Here is an 18,008-nt window from a genome sequence, read left to right on the forward strand (position 1 = left end):
TTCTATTATGGGACAAAAACAAGGGGTATAATTGATGATACAACTAAGATGCCTGCTCTGGCAGCGTCATGTCCAGCTTGGCCATGATGCTCTCCGGGACGGGAAAGAACTTCTCCACCGGGACGAGGCCACGATTGACCAGCTCCTGCAGCTCCACGTCTGGGTTCTCGTCGAGCGTCCTCTTGAGCTCCCTCGCCGTATCAGTTACGTCCTCGATGGAAATGATCCAATCTGCCACCCACTGCGCGCTCAGGCTGCCCGGGATACCAATCTGGATGCTGCGGTATGGCAGGCGATGGAGAGCGGGCGTGCGCTCCGGGTCCCACTGGATGCGGACCTCGGCGTTCTTGTCAAGCCGGTCCGGGGCAAGGTTGCCACCGTGAGAGAGGACGCCGCGGTTGAGCAGGCCGAGAAAGTGGGCGTGCGTCATGCGCAGGGCGAGGATACGGGCCTGGCGGGCGTCCTTGTACGAGTAGCCGGCGCGGTACATGATCCAGGCCCAGCTGGGCTTGATCCAGGTCATGCGGCCGGGGCGGAAGTCGGGGGAGGCGTCCAGGCGCTGGGCGGCGACGGCAGCGTCGGCGATGGACGGGGAGTAGGCCTGGTAGACGGTGATGGTGCTGTCGTCGTAGAGGGCCCTGATTTGGCGGTAGGGGACGGTGGGAGTGGCTTGGGACATGTTGAGGTAATTGCATTCGTGACATGTAAGTATTGTTGAATGAGTATATGGAGTGACTGATTTTTTGCAGTAAGTAGAATGGGATTTATATACTCTTCAACGGATATAGGCGGCACGTTGTGACTGTGCGGCTAAACCGCCGGCGTGTGAGCCATCGGTACTCCGTAGACGTTGGGACGATGCCGATGCTGGATGTGAGCTGCGTGAGAGAAGCCGTGGAATGAGTCAGCCATTTCACCAGGCCCTTGAGTGCGAAACGCATAGTTATGCATGAGACACTCAAAACGCATGAGAAACACCACCTTTCCTACGTCTTTATATTTTATGAAATACACGTGCCACGCACGCAGAGCTTCGTTGTAGGTGGAAAGTAATGATGCCCGCCAAGGCTACCTCAAGCCGCTGCAGCAACCCCGCTTGCCCACTGTAAATTGCTGAAAAGCCCTTGTGTTTTACAGCCTATTACCACTGTACACTGCAGCCACTAAATCTCTTCCGTCATCCACTAACGTCGCTATAACCACAGCACCTTGAGTACCTTAGTACCTATCATGCACAAGTGGTGTCACAAGACTTTGACAGCTTCTCTTGTCTGTCTTGACGCCGGACGAATTGTGAAGCTCTGTTGCTTGAAACAAATTCCACCAATACCTACCTGTAGGAATACAATATCCAACATACTTGCACATGCCCACTGAACCACCCTGTCTTGGCCTAGTTACAGCTCCTCCTCTACTCCGCCGCGCGCCGCCTACGTACCTGGCCCAAATTGAACCCCCCCGCGCGCAGCCTTCCATCAAATCATCCAAGGTAGGCTCCCGCTGCATCTGCAACCTGCATCCGTCGTCATTGACACTTCTTCCTACCCCGTGCCTTGTCCCTTGCCGACCGCTGTGATTTTTATGACGATCCTGTCTCGTCCCTACGAGTCTCCGTCGATTTTGCTGCCGCATCCACATTACTGCAGTATTCGCAAACGCCCATCTCCCGAGCTGCCAGTACACAGCACTCAACAAGGACCTCCACCACAGCTCAAGCTACACAAGCTCGCTCTTGCATCACGAGCCACACCCCTCGCCACTACGACCGCCTCCGACCAACCGATCCAACAACACCATACTATCCGTCCTATACCAGGGGATGACTGCCCCGGAGCAGCCCGCTGGGGGACCAGAGCCGCCATCCCAGTCTCCCAGCGAGGCCCAAGCCCAACAAACTGAGGCTGATGTTGAGCCCAGAGCAGGGGACGCCGCTGCGCTTATAGACCCTTCCACAGTACAGCATGGAATGGAACCGTCTCAGACAATACAGTCAGCTCAGAACCAAACATCCTCGACCGATAATACGCCTTCCGACACCGCACACGTGGTCGAGTCCGCACCCGAAACACCAACCCCGACCACACCGCCTGCGCAGACGGGCTCCAAAATGTCACAGCAGCTCGCTGCCGCCACTACCAAGAAGCAAAACGACGATGCCTCGGCCAGCGCACAGGATCGCGACACCATGTCTTCCTCAGCCATCACCATCCGGCCGGCCAAGTCCGACGCCGACCCTGCCAGACAGTTCCTTTCACCAGAGCCCTCGAGCTACGTCGACCCCACACCAGCGACGCCCATGACCTCCCAGCCGACGTCACGGTCACCCTCCAATGCCGCCAGGTCCCATCGTTCCGACTCCATCTCGCCGATTAGGTCGGCCGAGAGCGAGGACAAGAGATATGCCAGCGAAGAGGAGCCCGACGGCGGGTCGCGGTCCGAGATTCAGAGCATCATGGAGCAGTTTAGCGAGTACGGAGGCGGCCCCGGCGCTGACGAGGTCATGAGCCCGAGACTGGAGATTACTTCTCCCATGTTCGCCGGCGCATCTCTTCAGCACCAGCACCCGCCCAGAAAGTCGAGCCTCGAGCCGCTTTCCACCAATACGGGCAGCCAGGCGTTGGATGCGGATGCGCTCGGCGCTCCCACCCCATCGCCCACCAAAGAGCAGCAAGCGACCGATGACCACGGCCCCCCAGTACCTCCCAAGGACGGATCGTTTGGCACGCCGCCCCGGAACAGGGAAACCCGGGCATCGGCTAGTCTTGCTTCCCCGACGTCTCCTCAGCTGTCCATCCACCGCCCGCCCCCTCCCGCCCCCGAGCCCGAGCCAACACTGCCGTTTGACTTTCACAGGTTCCTCGAACAGCTCCGCAACAAAAAGGCCGACCCGGTCGCACGCTACCTCAAGTCCTTCCTGACCGAGTTCGCCAAGCGCCAGTGGATGGTGCACGAGCAGGTCAAAATCATTAGCGACTTTTTGGCCTTCATTGCCAACAAGATGATGCTCTGCGAGGTCTGGCGTGACGTCTCCGACGCCGAATTTGACAATGCGCGCGAGGGCATGGAGAAGCTCGTCATGAACCGCCTGTACTCGCAGACATTTTCGCCCGCCATCCCGCCCCCGAAGCCCGTCCCTGGCGCCCGCCCCAAGAAGCGCGGTGGTGAGCTGCCGCTCGGGCCGGGCCGTCGCGGGCAGCACCAAGAGGACGTGGAGCGCGACGACATTGTTGCGCAAAAGATTAACATTTACGGCTGGATAAAGCCCGAACATCTGGATATTCCCATTGTCCAAGACAGCGGACGAAAGTTTCTGAAGCTGGCCCAGCAAGGTTCGTCCGCCCGGGGTCGTAGGCAGCTGCCAAGCTAACACCTGCAGAATTATTGAAGATCAAGTCGTATCGTGCCCCACGCGACAAGATCATTTGTGTTTTGAATTGTTGCAAAGTCATTTTTGGTGCGCTGCAGACTGCCGATTATACACGTGCCCGTACTGACACTCACAGGACTGCTTAAACATAACAAATCCGACTCATCAGCAGACTCCTTTATGCCCCTACTCATATACGTCGTTCTTCAATCCAACCCCGAGCATTTAGTATCTAATGTCCAATACATTTTGCGCTTCCGCAACCAAGATCGTCTCGGTGGCGAGGCTGGTTACTATCTCTCATCCCTGGTCCGTCCCCCGCCCCCGACCTCCCCCAGCAGCTTATACTGACGGCCTTGTGTATGCAGATGGGAGCGGTGCAGTTTGTTGAAAACATGGACCGCACTTCCCTCACCATCAGTGACGACGAATTCGAAAAGAGCGTCGAGGCCGCCGTCTCCGCCATTGCCGAGCGCAACGCGGCTCTGTCACCTACCATCCGCCAGCAGGCCACCTTCTCCGAGAAGCCCGCTTGGGGTCACACCGACGGCACTGGCAGTACCGCCCCGGAGCGTGCGTCTCCATCGACGACGGCTCGGCCCAGCTACGATGGCGAGTCAGAACCTGGCGATGGTGCCGCCATCTCGGGCCTGTTGCGCACCTTTCAGAGGCCGCTCACCACCATTGGGCGCATCTTCTCCGACGAGCCCGTATCGTCGTCTCCCTCCTCGTCATCCACCAGCGGACGGCCCATGCACCCACCTCGATCGTCGCAGGACAGCGGCTCCCTGCGGCCCAGCACGGAAGATATACGCCCGTCTGCCCGGCCCCAGACGACACAACAACAGCCGCCGACGCACGCGCTCTCGGCCGAGGAAGCTGCCGCGCGCCAGGCAAGCGCCGAGACGGCCGAAGCGCAGCGTCTGCAGCGCGCCGAGCATGCCAACGTTGTCGAGACGCTGGCTGGCATGTTTCCCGACCTTGACAAGGATGTCATCAGCGACGTCGTGTACGAGAAGCAGGGAAGGCAAGTTACCCCGGAGTATTTGCTGCAGGGTATTTGTGTGCTGTATTACTAACCTTTGTCCTATTGCAGAGTCGGGTTGGCTGTCGATGCATGCCTAGCGCTGTCTAGCTAGACTCGTTGAAATTTCTTCCACCCCAATTGCATGGCGGCGGCGGCGGTCGTTTATATAGTACCCGTGATGACTATTCCCTTTTCTTCTATTCGGGCACTTACTTATATCTTCATGGTACACCAACGTACAAAAAAAAAGGCATATACGACATGTATTTTCCATGCTTGCGAGTCCTCACAATATTTCACCACCTGCCCAAATGAACAAAGAAAGTTCCACTCGGTGCACGTCATGAATCGTAACCAGTCTCAAGATGCACATTTACTTTCTCCGTTCGCTATTGCCCTGAGGGCACAGCCGAGCCATGCAAAAAAAAAAAAAAAAAAAAAAAAAAAAACTGTTTTTGTTGAATGCTTTACTATTGCAAATTAAAGGAATGTCTGGAATATCGCTCTATGTCCTTGTCATCTTCTTTGCGGCAATTCCAATTACACTAATCTCTCTCGCGAAAGATGCGAAGAAAAAAAACAAAAGATGCGGCTGTGCAAAAAAAAAAGAAAAGAGATAGGAAACGGGTATACCTAGTCCGGCCAATTCTCCCTCAATATACAAAACATCCGACCAATTACAAATAATTGTCCTTTATATAAAAGATACAGTCAGAGGCAAACCTTGAAGAGACGCCTTCCAACTTGGGCTCCAAGTATGGCGCGGTGTTTGGTGAGGATCCGTCTGCTGCTGGACTCGCTTCATGTTTCATGGTAGGTTGATATATACAGGTGCGAAATGGCGGGTGGTGATATGTACAGTGTGGTCAAGGAGTGGATGTTGAACAAAGAACCGTCGTGTTCAGTGCGTCTGAGCCTCACAAGCGGTAGTAGCCCGGGTTGGTCCGAGGTAAGCCGCGATAGCTGCGACTCTCCAGGTCAGGAACCGTGGCCTGCCGGGAGTGGCCATATGTGCCTGGTTCGCTGGGCGTCAAGTCTCTTCTCGGTTCATCGCGGTAGGGCTCCGAGATGACGCCATGACGCTCGATATCATCGGGTTGGCGGTTGTATTGAGAGTACGGGTTAGAAATTTGCCCTTGGGCGCCATGGCCTTCTCGTTTGTCTATTTCCATGGGTGATGCGGAGTAGAACGACTTTTCACTGCCTGGGCGGATCAAGAGCGAGTTGTGGGCATCCAGCGGCGTCAAGGTATCAAGCTCGCGATTGCGTTTTTCTACCATTGTCAGCAGTGTTGTTTGGCTCTTGGGAACATTGACTTACCCATCTCCTTTCTGCGCGCACGGTGGGGGTTGGCAGTGATGCACGCGTTGATGGCATTCCAGGCGATGAGGATAGCAAGGACGCCGGTGAGAGTGGATTGGACAGCAATCAAGACGACACCTGTGACGGTCTTGGTAGTTTGAGCGATGCCGAATTCTTCGACAAAGATGAGAATACAGCCGACGGAAAGCACACGAATCGTCTGGATGATGATATTGAGAACGTTCCCGGAGCGGCGCTCGAAAGGACGGCTCCAGAGAAGTAAAATGAGCATGCAAGCCTCAATGACGAGCTGGGCAATGCTCTGCTGCATGCCATGACCGTCACCAAGAGCAATACAAGCCCCCTTGGCAAACATGTAGAAAATGACGGGAATAAACAGCCACCAGTAATTCTTGCGGTAAGCATCGTAGAAGAGCGAGTACTTTGTCCAGAGCGCCTTGTCTTCATAAAGACCACTGACGTCACCCTCGGCATTCTTGAGCTTCTGGACGGTGCTGTAAATTTTCCAGGTAAAGAAGGCGAGAACGCCGGTAAAGAGGGCGAGAGTGACACCTGCGAGTGTCTTGGCTGCCCATGAAGAGTCGGCACGAGAGAACTGAAAGATGCAGTAGAGAACCCAGATTCCATACAGAAGAAGAATCAAGTTGGTGATAGTGCGAGCAATGGAACCCCAGTAGTGCTCGCGGAAACCCTTGAGCGACTGAGGAAAGGTGCCCCAAATGGCCCAAGCCTCGAGAATGACCTTGACCAGCAGAATGACGACCACAATGGCGGCAATGATAATGGCGACGACGAGGAGAGCAGTTATGAATATGTCAGACTTGGGAACAGAAAGCCTGCGGGCATAACCCTCGATGCCCTGGACCGTTTTCTGGAAGTTGGTGCCGCCATGAGCGTCGTCTGTAGCGTTGACGGACGTTTCAATGTCACGGAGGACAATGGCAGCGGCAGCGCCAACGGCACGTTTTAAGTGAAGGGCGCCGCCCTGACCGGCGGTAGCGTTGGCAATGTATGCGGCATTGTCGTTGGTTAAATTGCCTCCCGTACTCTCACGGAACTTGTCAATCGAGGTTAGCATACCGGACCAGGGGACCAAGCCGACGGAAAAAGCAAAGTTCTTGGTGAAGCTTTCGTAGATAGGAGGATATTGGACGGAAAGCATGCCGTTCATGGCCATGCCCTGGAACCAGCCGACGACTTCGCTAAAGCTGGGACTCACGGTTCCGGCGCCACCAGATGTACCGCCTCCCAGGGCCGCGCCAACAGCAGAGACGCCACTGCCGAGGAGAGCAACACCAGCGATGCCAACAGCGACGTAGGAAACAGCGGCTACGTTGACAGTCTTGCCATTGGTGACGGTGGACTGGATACAGGCAACCTTTTTCTTGGTATCGGCAGCCTCGAGCTCGAGCTTGGCATTGGCGGCAATATCAGGGACCTGAAAAGCGATGGCCGGGACCATGCTAGCAAACTGTTCAGGAATTTTTTGGGAGCCACGGGCGGCAAAGTTGCCGACGGGAAGAGGGCAGAGCTGCTGAACAAAGGTGGCATCATCGCAAGGGTTGAAGGATCGCTCGTATATCTGGTTTCCGTAGGCGCTGACGCTGAGATGGGCGGTGACGTTTTGCTCTCTCGTGCTGGTTCCCGAGACGTCGAATACGACTGTCTTGTCGGCGTTGTTGTACGTGATATCAACCTTGTCAACCTTTATGGTAGCATCGGAGCCGCAGTCGCTAAATCCAGACGTGGTGAGTATGTCGGCGGCCATGGCGCCAGTGGCTAGAAGGACGCTGGTGAAGAGGGCGGCCCATCGTGTCGATGGTCGAGCCATGTTGCCGGAAAAATTAGTACGGGTTATGACTTGGCAAGGGTTAAAGTTCCGACAGCCTCGTTGAATGGTTCGAAAACGCAGTCGGAAGTGAATCGGCCGTTGGCGAGGTGCACTGAAATCGATGGGGGAATGACCGATGATCGACGGCGTCCAGGCCTTCGATCAGGTGATCAAGGACACAAAAGTGTAAAGAACAATGATGAGTGAATACCGCCGGGGTACCCAAACAAATACCGTTGAGAAAGCGAGAAAACAAAGGCAGAAGAGGACGTGGAGGAGACGGACAGCCAGCAAGCCGGGAGGGAGGCTGCTGTGTGATGCTGTCTATAGCAAACGTATTATTCAAAAAGTCGGGCCAGATGCTTTGCTCGTGGGGAAAACATTGGCCGTGTTTGGCAAGAAATGATTGTACAGGTCGGTACGGTGTATGGAAAGCACCTTTGTTGCAGTCGGCGATGGGACAAGATGTGTGTGGGCAGAGACGAGAAGAGGCGAGAAGAGGCAGAGAGAGGTGGTTAAGCGCCAGGAGTCAACCGGGGCATGGGAACCAAACCAGGAGACTAGCTTGGAACCTGGTTCGGGTATTATTCTTGAAGCCTGGTTCGTTCTCGAATCGTGGAAGAGGGAGCCGGCGGACCACAAAAAAGAAAAAAGAAGTCGAGTCTGGACAGGATTCGTCGAGGGCGAATGGCTGGAGAAGCTCGTGTTGGGTGGAATGGGGGGTGAAACGACCCAGGGGACTGGGATCGGCCGAACCACCAGCCAGTGGCGTTTCTTTTCTGCTGAAGGATACTGTCGAAGAAGGAGGCAAAGACAGACATAAACGAGTGACGGGTTAACGATAGTGAATGACGGGAAGAGATGAAAAAAAAGGGTAGATAGAAAGAGGAGATGGTGATGGTGATGGCGATGAGTCGAGTTGAATTACAGGATGGTTCGCTATGGGAAAGGAGAGGGGCTTGGTGGAGGGGTACTTGGAGCCGGGTGCAAGCAACGGCGCAAGAGCAAGTACCTGCCCGCAAAAGTCTACAAGAAAGGATTACAGGGGGGGTGAAAGAAGAACAGCAAGGGGACGCACATCAGATCTTGGCCTCGTCAAGTTGAGGTTGTGAACCAAGGAACCACCCATGCGACTGGTCGTGTTTCGAGATGACGGATGTAGCCAGCGCCAGGATTGCCAGTTCGCCTGGTCTAGCTCGACGCTAAAGTAGAGATAGCTGGGGACAATGGGATGAAGAAGAAATGGCTTTTGATTGCATGTTCCAGACCAAGGGCAACATGGAATGCTCTGTCGGTAAATATAAGATAGATTAAAATGTCATTCTTCTCTTAAGCATTATGAAGTACCTACCTGGTGGTGGTTGACAATGTTCTTTTGGGGTTTGGCCCGATGATGGCCAGCATTGTTCTACGTTGTGAACCCCTGGCTGGTGGGGCCGGCGCCGGGGTCCACAACGATTGCCGTCAAGAGCCTCCGTTGGTGCCTGGCAGCTGGCCGACAGACTGCTCGCAGCTGGCAGTCAACTTAGCCCCACATGCACTCCCCTAGCTCAGGTACAGGGTCAAGGTTATTCGTACAACTACAGATTAGGTATGAATTTCATATTACCTGTGCAGAAACGGCACCCATCACCGCTTCCGTCCAGCTGCCGAATATTTCAATCTGCTCAACGCATCTCTACCCGACAGCCACCATCACCCACCTCAGAAACCCAACGCCTACAGGTATTTACCCGCAGTCCTTGTCCGGGTCCGGGTCCGGGTCACGCCATCACCAGAATTCATCACCAGCCACCGCCCCCCGTCTGAAACAGCACCCAAAACACCACGCAAAACCTTGTCATTCATCAACTCTCGACCGCCGCCCGAGTTTACTACTACCAACCCTGCCGTACATCAACCAGGTACATATCAACAAACCACTGTGATTCACGAACCATCAAACTTTTTATGCAAAAGAAACCCAACCCTGAATATCCGTACTTGACCCCTTTTTTTCTCACCAGCTAAGAAGAAGAAGAAGCAACTTGAACGGCACAAAAGCAATCCGTCACCGACCTTCCAAACAAGCCCGCCAGGAATCGCCCTGCATAAAACATGCCCGTAATCCGTCACCCCTTAAGGGGTGGCCAATAGACGCCCCCAATTCCGTTACCTACTAATATGTATCAAGATTTAACAATGCTCTCCCTCCAACTCAGGTGAACCCATTACGCATACCCATTCCAAACGCCTCAAGTCTGCACTACTATTGCCGTTTTCATGGTGGCAATGGTACTTAAATACATTTCTCGTCTTTGAAAACATTGAGCGAGATGAGTCAAGAGTAGTTAGCACACGCTGCTATGCTGATCCATTTCTATTTTTATTCAGCTTCGTATTCCGCCAGACCGTACCTGCATAATAACACTGGCACAGCCTCTGCATGACATGACATCCAACAAAAAATAGCCTTCGCAGTTACTGATTTTGCTCCGTAAACTATTCACTACTAATTCACCTACCTATGTAGTAGGGCGGCCTCCCCTCACGCGTGCCGCCCAGCTGTAGTCATCGCAGACCCAGACCTTGCATACGACAAGCTCACGAGTAAGCCGCCTCTTCGTCCGTCTGTACTCTACCAACGGCATCAATATCCGCCGTAGAAGTCTAGTCGCGCGACTTTTTATCCATAACCTTGCACTAATAGTAGGTATTAATTAATTGGCTACTGGTGACCACTTTGGTGATCCTGGATAAGTACCTACCTACCGTAGGCACACTCCCCGCCGTCGTATCAAGGCCTTGCTCTTGCTAAATTACAGATGGGGACAGTCTAACAACCCCCGCCAAATAATAACCAAATCCCCGACTTCACATTTATTAGTTACCAGTAATTGGTACTTGTTAGTCGCTACCACTTCCCAACACCGTGCCAGCGGCCGATTCCCTTGCACCCAGCTGCATTGTAGAATCCATGCGACCTTTAGTGAACCAAATATATATTTCACCATCACGTCGTACGGAAGATTCCTCTTCTGGTCTCAAACTTGATTGACTATTCTCTCTTTTTTTCTAGTCTTTTATTGCAGTCCCATGCATATGTTCCCAACAACTCCTTTCATCATGTCCTTCATTAATACCCGAGGCAAACAAACGATCCCACCAGGTTCAAAATATCCGCAAATGCTCAGCAAAACAAGCAAAAAATGATATCAAACAGGCTTTCAATCTAGATCTGAAATCATCCGGGAAACATGCCCTGGTTGTCCCACGCCGTATGCTCCTGGTTAGTCGCTCTCATGTGTGGCGAATGAGAATATGTCGACAACGTCTCGTGCCCGCTAAATGGACTTCCATTGAGGCTCGTCCTTGACTGCGTCGTCATTCCATTCTCGTACATCATCTGTCTTACCATGCCGTCTCCTTGTATCCCCTGCACACCGAGGCCTTCCAAAGTTGGGAACGGCTCCAGCCCGCCGCTGTTGAGATGGCTGTTGAGATTGCCATCCAGGTTGCTGTTCAGGCCCATGTAGGATTGATGTGCTTGCCCAAACTGCCCAGCGGCAGCCGTCATAGTATTCATACCGCCATCTGCGTGGTAGCCATTGATTTCTGCCATGCCATTCATCGTGTTGAAACCATTGACGCCATTCATCTCCATAGTGTTCGTCATGCCGTTCAAACCGGGGCTCATGTCCGCCGTCGATGTCTGCATCGTCTGACCCATGCTTCCATACGGCGTCTGGTAAAACTGCGAGTTGTCTTGTCCCAGTGCATACCCAAATCCACCACCCATGCCCTGCCCGTATCCCATTTGTGCATGGTTTGGATGTAGCGCGTGGCTGACAAAGGCCATGCCTCTGGTTCCCGACTGGTCGCTGGGCACCGGTAGCATCTGCCGCACTGGAGGATCCTGCACAGGACTGATGATGGAGTCAGCTCCCAGCTCCTTGGCCTTCATATCCACCAGTCGCAGCACCGGCAGCGAGATTTGCTCCATGTGTTTAGCTAAATGCACCGTGAGCTTCTTCCAGGTCGGAAAGGTGCGTCCACAAAACTTGCAAGGCTCGTCCTGCGCTCTCTTTGGCGTCTCCATGTGGCACTCTTCCACCTTTTGCCATGTCGGCTCGACTCCCCCTGCCCGCTTCATAGCTGCCTTGGTCTTGACCTTTGGTTCCACAAACTTGTGCTCGCGCACCAGGTGCTGCAAAAAATTGTCTTTGCGATAGCATGTGTGGCGACAGTCTTCCACATCGCATGTCCACCACTCTAGATGCCGGTGGCCTTCATTTTCATGCCGTACCCAATCAGCCTTGCGTTTAAACGTCTTCGGGTCTTTGCACTTGTCCCATGTGCAGGTAAAGGGGCCAACATCCTCGTGGACGTGCTTGGTCCAGTCCGAGGGCTTCTGGAACTTCTTCTTCTGGTAGCACAGCTGGCATTCGAATTCGGCTGGGAGATACTGCGTAGGTGGCATGGGTATATCGGGCGGGAAGCTCTCGCTGCTTATAATGCCTTCTGCGGGGCTATCGTCGTCATCAAAGCGAGCTGCTAAAGGGCCGATGCGATCCTTGTCGCCTTTTTGATCGCCCAAAACCTTGGCTGAGCCGCCGAGCGCCATGCACAATGACCCACAGGAGCAATTGGCGCCTTGCTGCATGTGAGCAACTTTGAGGTTCAGAAGGTGCTTGTATCGAACGACTTGCTGATGTGCAATACGATCGACGAGATAAAGGCCACCATTCCCGAGCCCAGGATTTATCTTCAGGGTATGCTCTTGGAATCCTGCAAATGTGTGTGGGATATTATCAATTTCGTTTGGGTTCTTTTTCATGACGGAGTCTTCGAGCAGGTCGTCGTCATCTTCATCATCCTCATCCTCCGCCTCGGGCGCACCTGTGGTGGATACTGGTTTGCTGCTTGCTACAACAACGGGGGGGCCTCCAGACCTTTTCCACAGGTCAGCCAGAGATGCGTGCGGGCCCTCGGTAGCCACGGTGAGCTGCGTTGTTCTCGGAAGTTCAGATTTGCTGCGAGGCCGTCGCAGCACTTTGTCGACAGCCAAGGAGAAGCCGCTCTTGGGAGAAACGATGGGGGTAACGCCGCTGATTGATCCGCTTCGAGCGTGCGTTGATCCAATCGAGGCTAATGGTGTTGCCATGGTAGCAAATACTGAGTTGATGCTGGGCGTCGGCTGCTTCCCCCAGCTAGAGGTCCGGGAGGTGGGAGACAGATGCGGGGAGCTATCTCTTCGTTCGTCCGATTGCTGGCTGTTTTTTCGATGTAAATCGTCATCTTGGGCACTCTTGGAGCGACTTCTTGATCTCTTGCGCATAGATGAGCTGCTCGTTCGACGGACCAGCCCGCGAAGCTCGGCGAATAGGCCAGTGGATCTGATATTCTTCTTGGGCTCTGCCTTGCTGATAGATAGCTTCTTGAGAAAGTTGCCGCTGATAACACCCTCGGCATCAACCACACTGGGAAGACTGCGCCGACGGGTTCCCCAGGTGGCAGAACGGGAGAGGATAGAGTCGTTGTCGCGGAGCAGACGTTCAAATCTTTCAATGGCAGCTTGTGACGTTTCCGGTTGAAATCGACCCTGATCTTCAGATATGATTGGGTGCGATACTGGCGCAGGCTCCCAATGATGGGCGGCATGGATGATGTTGTAGTCGACGTCATTGAGGGGACCGCCGTTGGGGTCAATGTAAATTTGTCCCTCGACGTGTCTATTTTCGGTATTGCTGCCTAGTGGGATACCGTCATCGTCATCGCGCGGTTGGTCGAGCGCCTGTAACTCTTCAGTGGTCTTTTCTGTTGGTGCCGTCATGTCATAAAGGCCCTCTTGCAGCCAGCGGCCAACTTCTTGGTTTCGCTCTTGGCGAGTGTTTTGCGCAGCCAAGTCATTGATCGAGGGAACTTGTTCGGAGGAACGGTTTCGTGGTTCAACGCCGCAATGGCCAGTTGTCGTATTTGGTTCCCATCGCCCAAGAGAATCTCGCCTAGTAGTGTTGGGTGTGCCGGACCGACTGTTGGCGATCAACTCGCCGACAGAATGAACCCCTCGAACGGTACTATTGTCGTCAAATGTACGTTCGACAGCGAGTGGCGGGGTCAGGCCATTATCATTGTCCCAGTTAGAGACGGTAACCCTGGGGCTCTGGACAGGCATGGGCACAGGTGCGGGGACTAGACCGTCCTCGCTGGAACGGCCGCTGCCGGTAGGCGCTGGAGTCAGCTGTGAGGATTCACCAGAAAGCGTGGCGCCCTTGAAATTCCGTTGAAGGTCCCGTGGAGAAACAGAGGCGGGTAGGTTGGCGGGGCGGTTGGCTGTGGGCGAGGCTATATGCAGCGAGGAGGATCGGTCAGGAGTCAATGGACATGACGGGGTATAGCTGTCGTCCGATTGTATTTGTTCGGTAGTAGGCTCAGTCGGCAGAATGGACTGCTCCCATATGCCAGCCTCGGTCAGGAAGCTGGGGCCGCCGGCGTGGGGGTTTGTAAAGTCGACACCAAAGAAGGGATCCTCGTCGGCGTCGAGGTCAGTGTAGTCGCTGGGCTGATAGTGGCCTGGTGTGGAGTGAGAGGCGTCGGGGGTATCGAGGTGGATGATGGAGGGAGAGAGTGATTCACTGTCGATGCGCGACAGCAGAGGCGAGACGTCGGCGGTAGAGAATTGGTGGTTGAGAGATTGGGTTTGGTACGACGAGTTGCGGGGTTCGCGGTCAGTGTCTTGGATGGAGTCGGGTAGATCGCTTTGCGACAAGGTAAATGCGGAAGCCATGGCTCGCGGGTGTTGAGTGTGGCCGGGCCACGCCGGGTATATGTAGTCGGCCAACAAGAAAAATAGACAAGTTGTGGGAGGCCTAGAGCGATGTGCGAAGGTGACTATAGCGAGGACTCTGGGGGCATGTTCGCACGAGCTTGCCCTATCAGTAGCGGTACCTTGTCGTGGGTGGCTTGGTGAATAAGCCTAAATGCAAGTGAGGGGCGCCGAGGGAAATTGAGAAACGGCGCGTCGGCCAAAAGTAACGAGGTGATGAAGAGGGGGGGAGAAAGGCGAGCGCGCAGGAGGAGCGAGGATGGGCTGCCGTGCGCTCGCGCTGGGCGGAGAAGACTGATGGAGATAGATGGAGGCGAGCTGTGGGTGGAAGGTCGATCAGATTGGTTTGGTGGTAGGTAACATAGGTGTAGAAAGTACCTAGAGGACGGTAACCATTATTGGAGGACAAGGTACCTAAGGACGGGAGCGGAACAGCAGAAGCGCTTAGAATGTGACCCCTGCTAGCTGGAAAGCGCGAGCGGTGGCGGGTGGGTGATGCGTGATGCTGGGTCGAGGTGCGACGGGTCGATGAGTCGTTGACTGAGATGCAAGTGCGCCTGGAGAGAGGAGAGCAGAGCAGCGATGGCGAGGCGAATGAGGGCTGGCGAGAGACGAGAGACGAGAGTTGGGCGGTGGGGATTGTGAGCCCGGCGGACAATAAAGCCAATCAAGCTGGCAGCTTAGTGGTTGCAGCCGGAGTTTGAGCTGAAGGACTGGGCAGGCACCCATGACAGCAAGTGCGTCAGTTGGCCAGCCCAATGAACTGCCTGATTGGGACGCCGCCTCGGATGGGTCCATGATAACTAACTTAGCCTGCCAGCTGGCCGCAGCTGAACGCCCGTTTTGCGAGTTGGCACGAACTAACGTTGATGTATAATGAGACTGGTGTATGTAACTAGTGCTTTGAGATTCCATGTATTCCGAGAAATGGGCAGCGTCGGAGGACCATTGCTGTCATTACTGCCGGGCCGACACCGCTGCCGGACCATTCGCCAGTCTCCGTTTGCTGTCACTAGAGTACTAATCTATTAGTTAGTAGTTACTTGACAAAACTCCCGAATTGATTGACCCTTGACAGCATTCAACCGCTATGAATTAACATTTCTCTACTCGGTGTGTACTGAGTACCGGACGTTTTCTTCATTGGGCGCCCTCCCCCCAACCCAGTTTCCCCATGGGTGCCCACGCCAGGCACTGTTAAACCCTATTAACAAGTAATGAGCCCTTACCTTCATCTATGGAAAGGCTTGAACAACAAAACCTCGATGAAAATGTCATGCCATCGCCCACAATCTTCACAGGCACTAATAATAAACCACTATCAGCCTTGCCTCACCCACTTGTCTCACTCACTGGTCCCCGACCGAGACTAGAAACAGACTAACAGCCCGGCCGTGGGGCTGAACAGCGTGAGTGAGCCTTAAGCTTTGTGCCGAAAACGCCTCACGGCCTCCAATGCACACCCATCGTCGCCCTGCCTCGCCCTGCCTCGCCTAGACGCTGCGGGAATTGCTCGGTTCTGCGCGGCAGGGACCAGACAAATGTGCCTTGCGTTTGTTTGCATTGCCTTGTACAAATTACTGGACGCACCACCCTTGATCCCGATCCGAGGCAGTGACCTTGCGCCGCACCATAAGGCCTCCAAGGCAGTCTTGTCCGCCCCCGGGCCCTACAGTGGCTCGAGGCTGTCCACTCTGTCCCGAAACAGATCAATGAGGACCGAATTCAGTCCGCGCGGTCAAGGCTGCCAGATCCAAAGGCCTTATTATTATTATGAATAGCGCGAGGCCCTTGTATTGGGGGCTTACCTACATAAAAAAAATCGCAGTCATGAGAGCCCAAGGTCATGAAATGTATCATTTGTCAAGCATCAACGACTAAGCCATGGCTAGTCCTTGGTCAATAGCAGGGTCAGCACAAGCAAGGTCGCATATGCCAACAGACTCAGAATTGTCATGAGCGTTACAGTATCGCCCGAGGTTCGAAACTTGCGCGTCAACAGCCCATCGGCAGACTCCTTGGTGAAGAACTGCCGCTGGCCCTCATACCGTCGATACACGGCAACCATCAGGATAGCAGTGCCGTAGACGGCAAACAGCGCGCCTATTGGGTAAAATTCATGCGTGAAAATTTTGAGAATCACGAGCGAAAACGAAAACTGGCCCAGCGCAGTGCGCATGTACGCGCCTTCAAATGTCCGCTGCGCCGCGCGAATCTCGACTAACCTATCGTGTGTCAGCGGGTGAGTCGTATCGTGACACGGTCGGTGTCTGGTCTCTGATGGGCTCGCTTACTCGGCATTGGTAAGAACGACGGACTGGGCGCGGTGCAAACGCAAGTGGAATTGCTGTTCTGGATGTGGCTGTTCATCGTGTGAGCTGCGGCTCCAAGTCTTGTGTGCAGCACCTTTCCCATGTTCCCACGGCTTACCTCCCACATGGTGCTGGTGGCTTATCACAGGGGGGGGCCTCACGCGCCAACCCTGGGCATGTCGATGGCTCAGCAATAGAAATGGATGCCGACTGGCCACGCTCGTGCTCAATACCCAAATTGTATGAGCAGTGGTAGTTGCTTTTGTGGCAATTTAGATGCGGTCCTGCTCAAGCCGGCGATGCAATGGCAAAGACGCTGTGCGAAAAGCGGAAGCCAGTGACGCGATACGCCCAGCCCGAGGTCGTGCCTGTTCCATCCATCACGTGGACTCGTACAGGAAAGTTAAAAAATCTTCAACATGTTTTTTACATCTCTTATACATGGCTATCTTGGCGCAGTGTCCCCCCACGGCATTCCTATAAAAGTCTACATCTATCAATTAAATTCTACTTGTAACAAGATCCTGTCTCGCCAGTTCCGCCCCGAACGAGATCAATGCGGTTGCTTCTCCCGTAGTCTGCCATCAAGGCCCCCCTGCAGGCCGCCCACAACCAGATTTATCCCAGGTTTATTAGGGTTGGATCGCGGCCTTTGCCATCCGTGACGTCTAATCCGTCTAATCCGTCCCTACCTTTTCGTCCTCGGGCCCTCTGCTACCCGGCAGCGCGCCCATGACAGCCCAGTCACCCTGCGACCACACACTCTTGAGCCTCCACGTCTTGGCCTTCCACAGCGTCCGCTTCCCGCCCTCCTCATCTTCTTCCTCCACCTTGACCAGATCAATCGAGTACAGGCTGCCGACCACCAGGCGCTCCGTGTGACCCCCCTGTTCCATCGAGAGGCCGCGGCCGGCGCGGTAGTGGTGTGCGACACCCGTCGCCGTCGTTGTCGCCGCGCGCCCGCCCTCGGCAAACGTCGTCCGCACGTTGCTGGTCATGTGCGTCGTGTCGAGTTTCGACACGATATCAAAGCTCAATGCCGTAATCTCGTCGAGCCCGTGCAGCAGCGTGCCGTTGAGCTCAAAGACGGCGTCGGCGGTAAAGGCTGATTGAAACAGCGCGCGGTCGGCCGTGTCCAGCCCACAGACGCAACGTGCGATGGCGTCGACAATGGCCTCCCGATCGCTGGGGGTAGGCGAGAGGTTCGTCGATATTGAAAAGCTCATGTTTTCGCTAGTTTTGTTCTTTGGCGTTTTTCTTGAACAAGGAAGATAGCAGTTTCTTCTTAAATGAGCATCAGAGATGTTACCCCTCCTGCGACGTAACTAACCTAGTATCGCGGG

The 18,008-nt window shown here is 54.5% G+C and overlaps 6 protein-coding genes across 6 annotated transcripts; 1 reads left to right on the forward strand and 5 right to left on the reverse strand.

The window, feature by feature from the left end:
- Positions 1 to 43: 43 nt before the first annotated feature.
- Positions 44 to 679, reverse strand: CCM_09532 (ATP-dependent RNA helicase DHX8; the record flags this gene model as incomplete). The annotated part of the gene is made up of 1 exon (XM_006674665.1): positions 44 to 679. The coding sequence occupies one exon, from the start codon at positions 677 to 679 to the stop codon at positions 44 to 46; it is 636 nt and encodes a 211-aa protein (XP_006674728.1).
- A 687-nt stretch (positions 680 to 1,366) lies between these two features.
- On the forward strand, positions 1,367 to 4,506 carry CCM_09533 (guanine nucleotide exchange factor Vps9; the record flags this gene model as incomplete). The annotated part of the gene is made up of 6 exons (XM_006674666.1): positions 1,367 to 1,489; positions 1,679 to 3,329; positions 3,377 to 3,454; positions 3,540 to 3,676; positions 3,736 to 4,409; positions 4,464 to 4,506. The coding sequence occupies 6 exons, from the start codon at positions 1,367 to 1,369 to the stop codon at positions 4,504 to 4,506; spliced, it is 2,706 nt and encodes a 901-aa protein (XP_006674729.1).
- Positions 4,507 to 5,311: 805 nt separating this feature from the next.
- CCM_09534 (DUF907 domain protein) lies at positions 5,312 to 7,548 on the reverse strand (the record flags this gene model as incomplete). The annotated part of the gene is made up of 2 exons (XM_006674667.1): positions 5,312 to 5,667; positions 5,715 to 7,548. 2 exons carry the CDS (start codon positions 7,546 to 7,548, stop codon positions 5,312 to 5,314), a joined length of 2,190 nt encoding a protein of 729 aa, XP_006674730.1.
- A 3,223-nt stretch (positions 7,549 to 10,771) lies between these two features.
- On the reverse strand, positions 10,772 to 14,314 carry CCM_09535 (C2H2 finger domain-containing protein; the record flags this gene model as incomplete). The annotated part of the gene is made up of 1 exon (XM_006674668.1): positions 10,772 to 14,314. One exon carries the CDS (start codon positions 14,312 to 14,314, stop codon positions 10,772 to 10,774), a length of 3,543 nt encoding a protein of 1,180 aa, XP_006674731.1.
- Positions 14,315 to 16,241: 1,927 nt separating this feature from the next.
- Positions 16,242 to 16,792, reverse strand: CCM_09536 (uncharacterized protein; the record flags this gene model as incomplete). Its single annotated transcript, XM_006674669.1, has 2 exons — positions 16,242 to 16,573; positions 16,648 to 16,792. The coding sequence occupies 2 exons, from the start codon at positions 16,790 to 16,792 to the stop codon at positions 16,242 to 16,244; spliced, it is 477 nt and encodes a 158-aa protein (XP_006674732.1).
- Positions 16,793 to 17,342: 550 nt separating this feature from the next.
- Positions 17,343 to 17,891, reverse strand: CCM_09537 (uncharacterized protein; the record flags this gene model as incomplete). The annotated part of the gene is made up of 1 exon (XM_006674670.1): positions 17,343 to 17,891. The coding sequence occupies one exon, from the start codon at positions 17,889 to 17,891 to the stop codon at positions 17,343 to 17,345; it is 549 nt and encodes a 182-aa protein (XP_006674733.1).
- Positions 17,892 to 18,008: the final 117 nt, after the last annotated feature.

The sequence above is a fragment of the Cordyceps militaris genome, assembly GCF_000225605.1.
Source record: "Cordyceps militaris CM01 unplaced genomic scaffold CCM_S00009, whole genome shotgun sequence".
Lineage (NCBI taxonomy): Eukaryota > Fungi > Ascomycota > Sordariomycetes > Hypocreales > Cordycipitaceae > Cordyceps > Cordyceps militaris.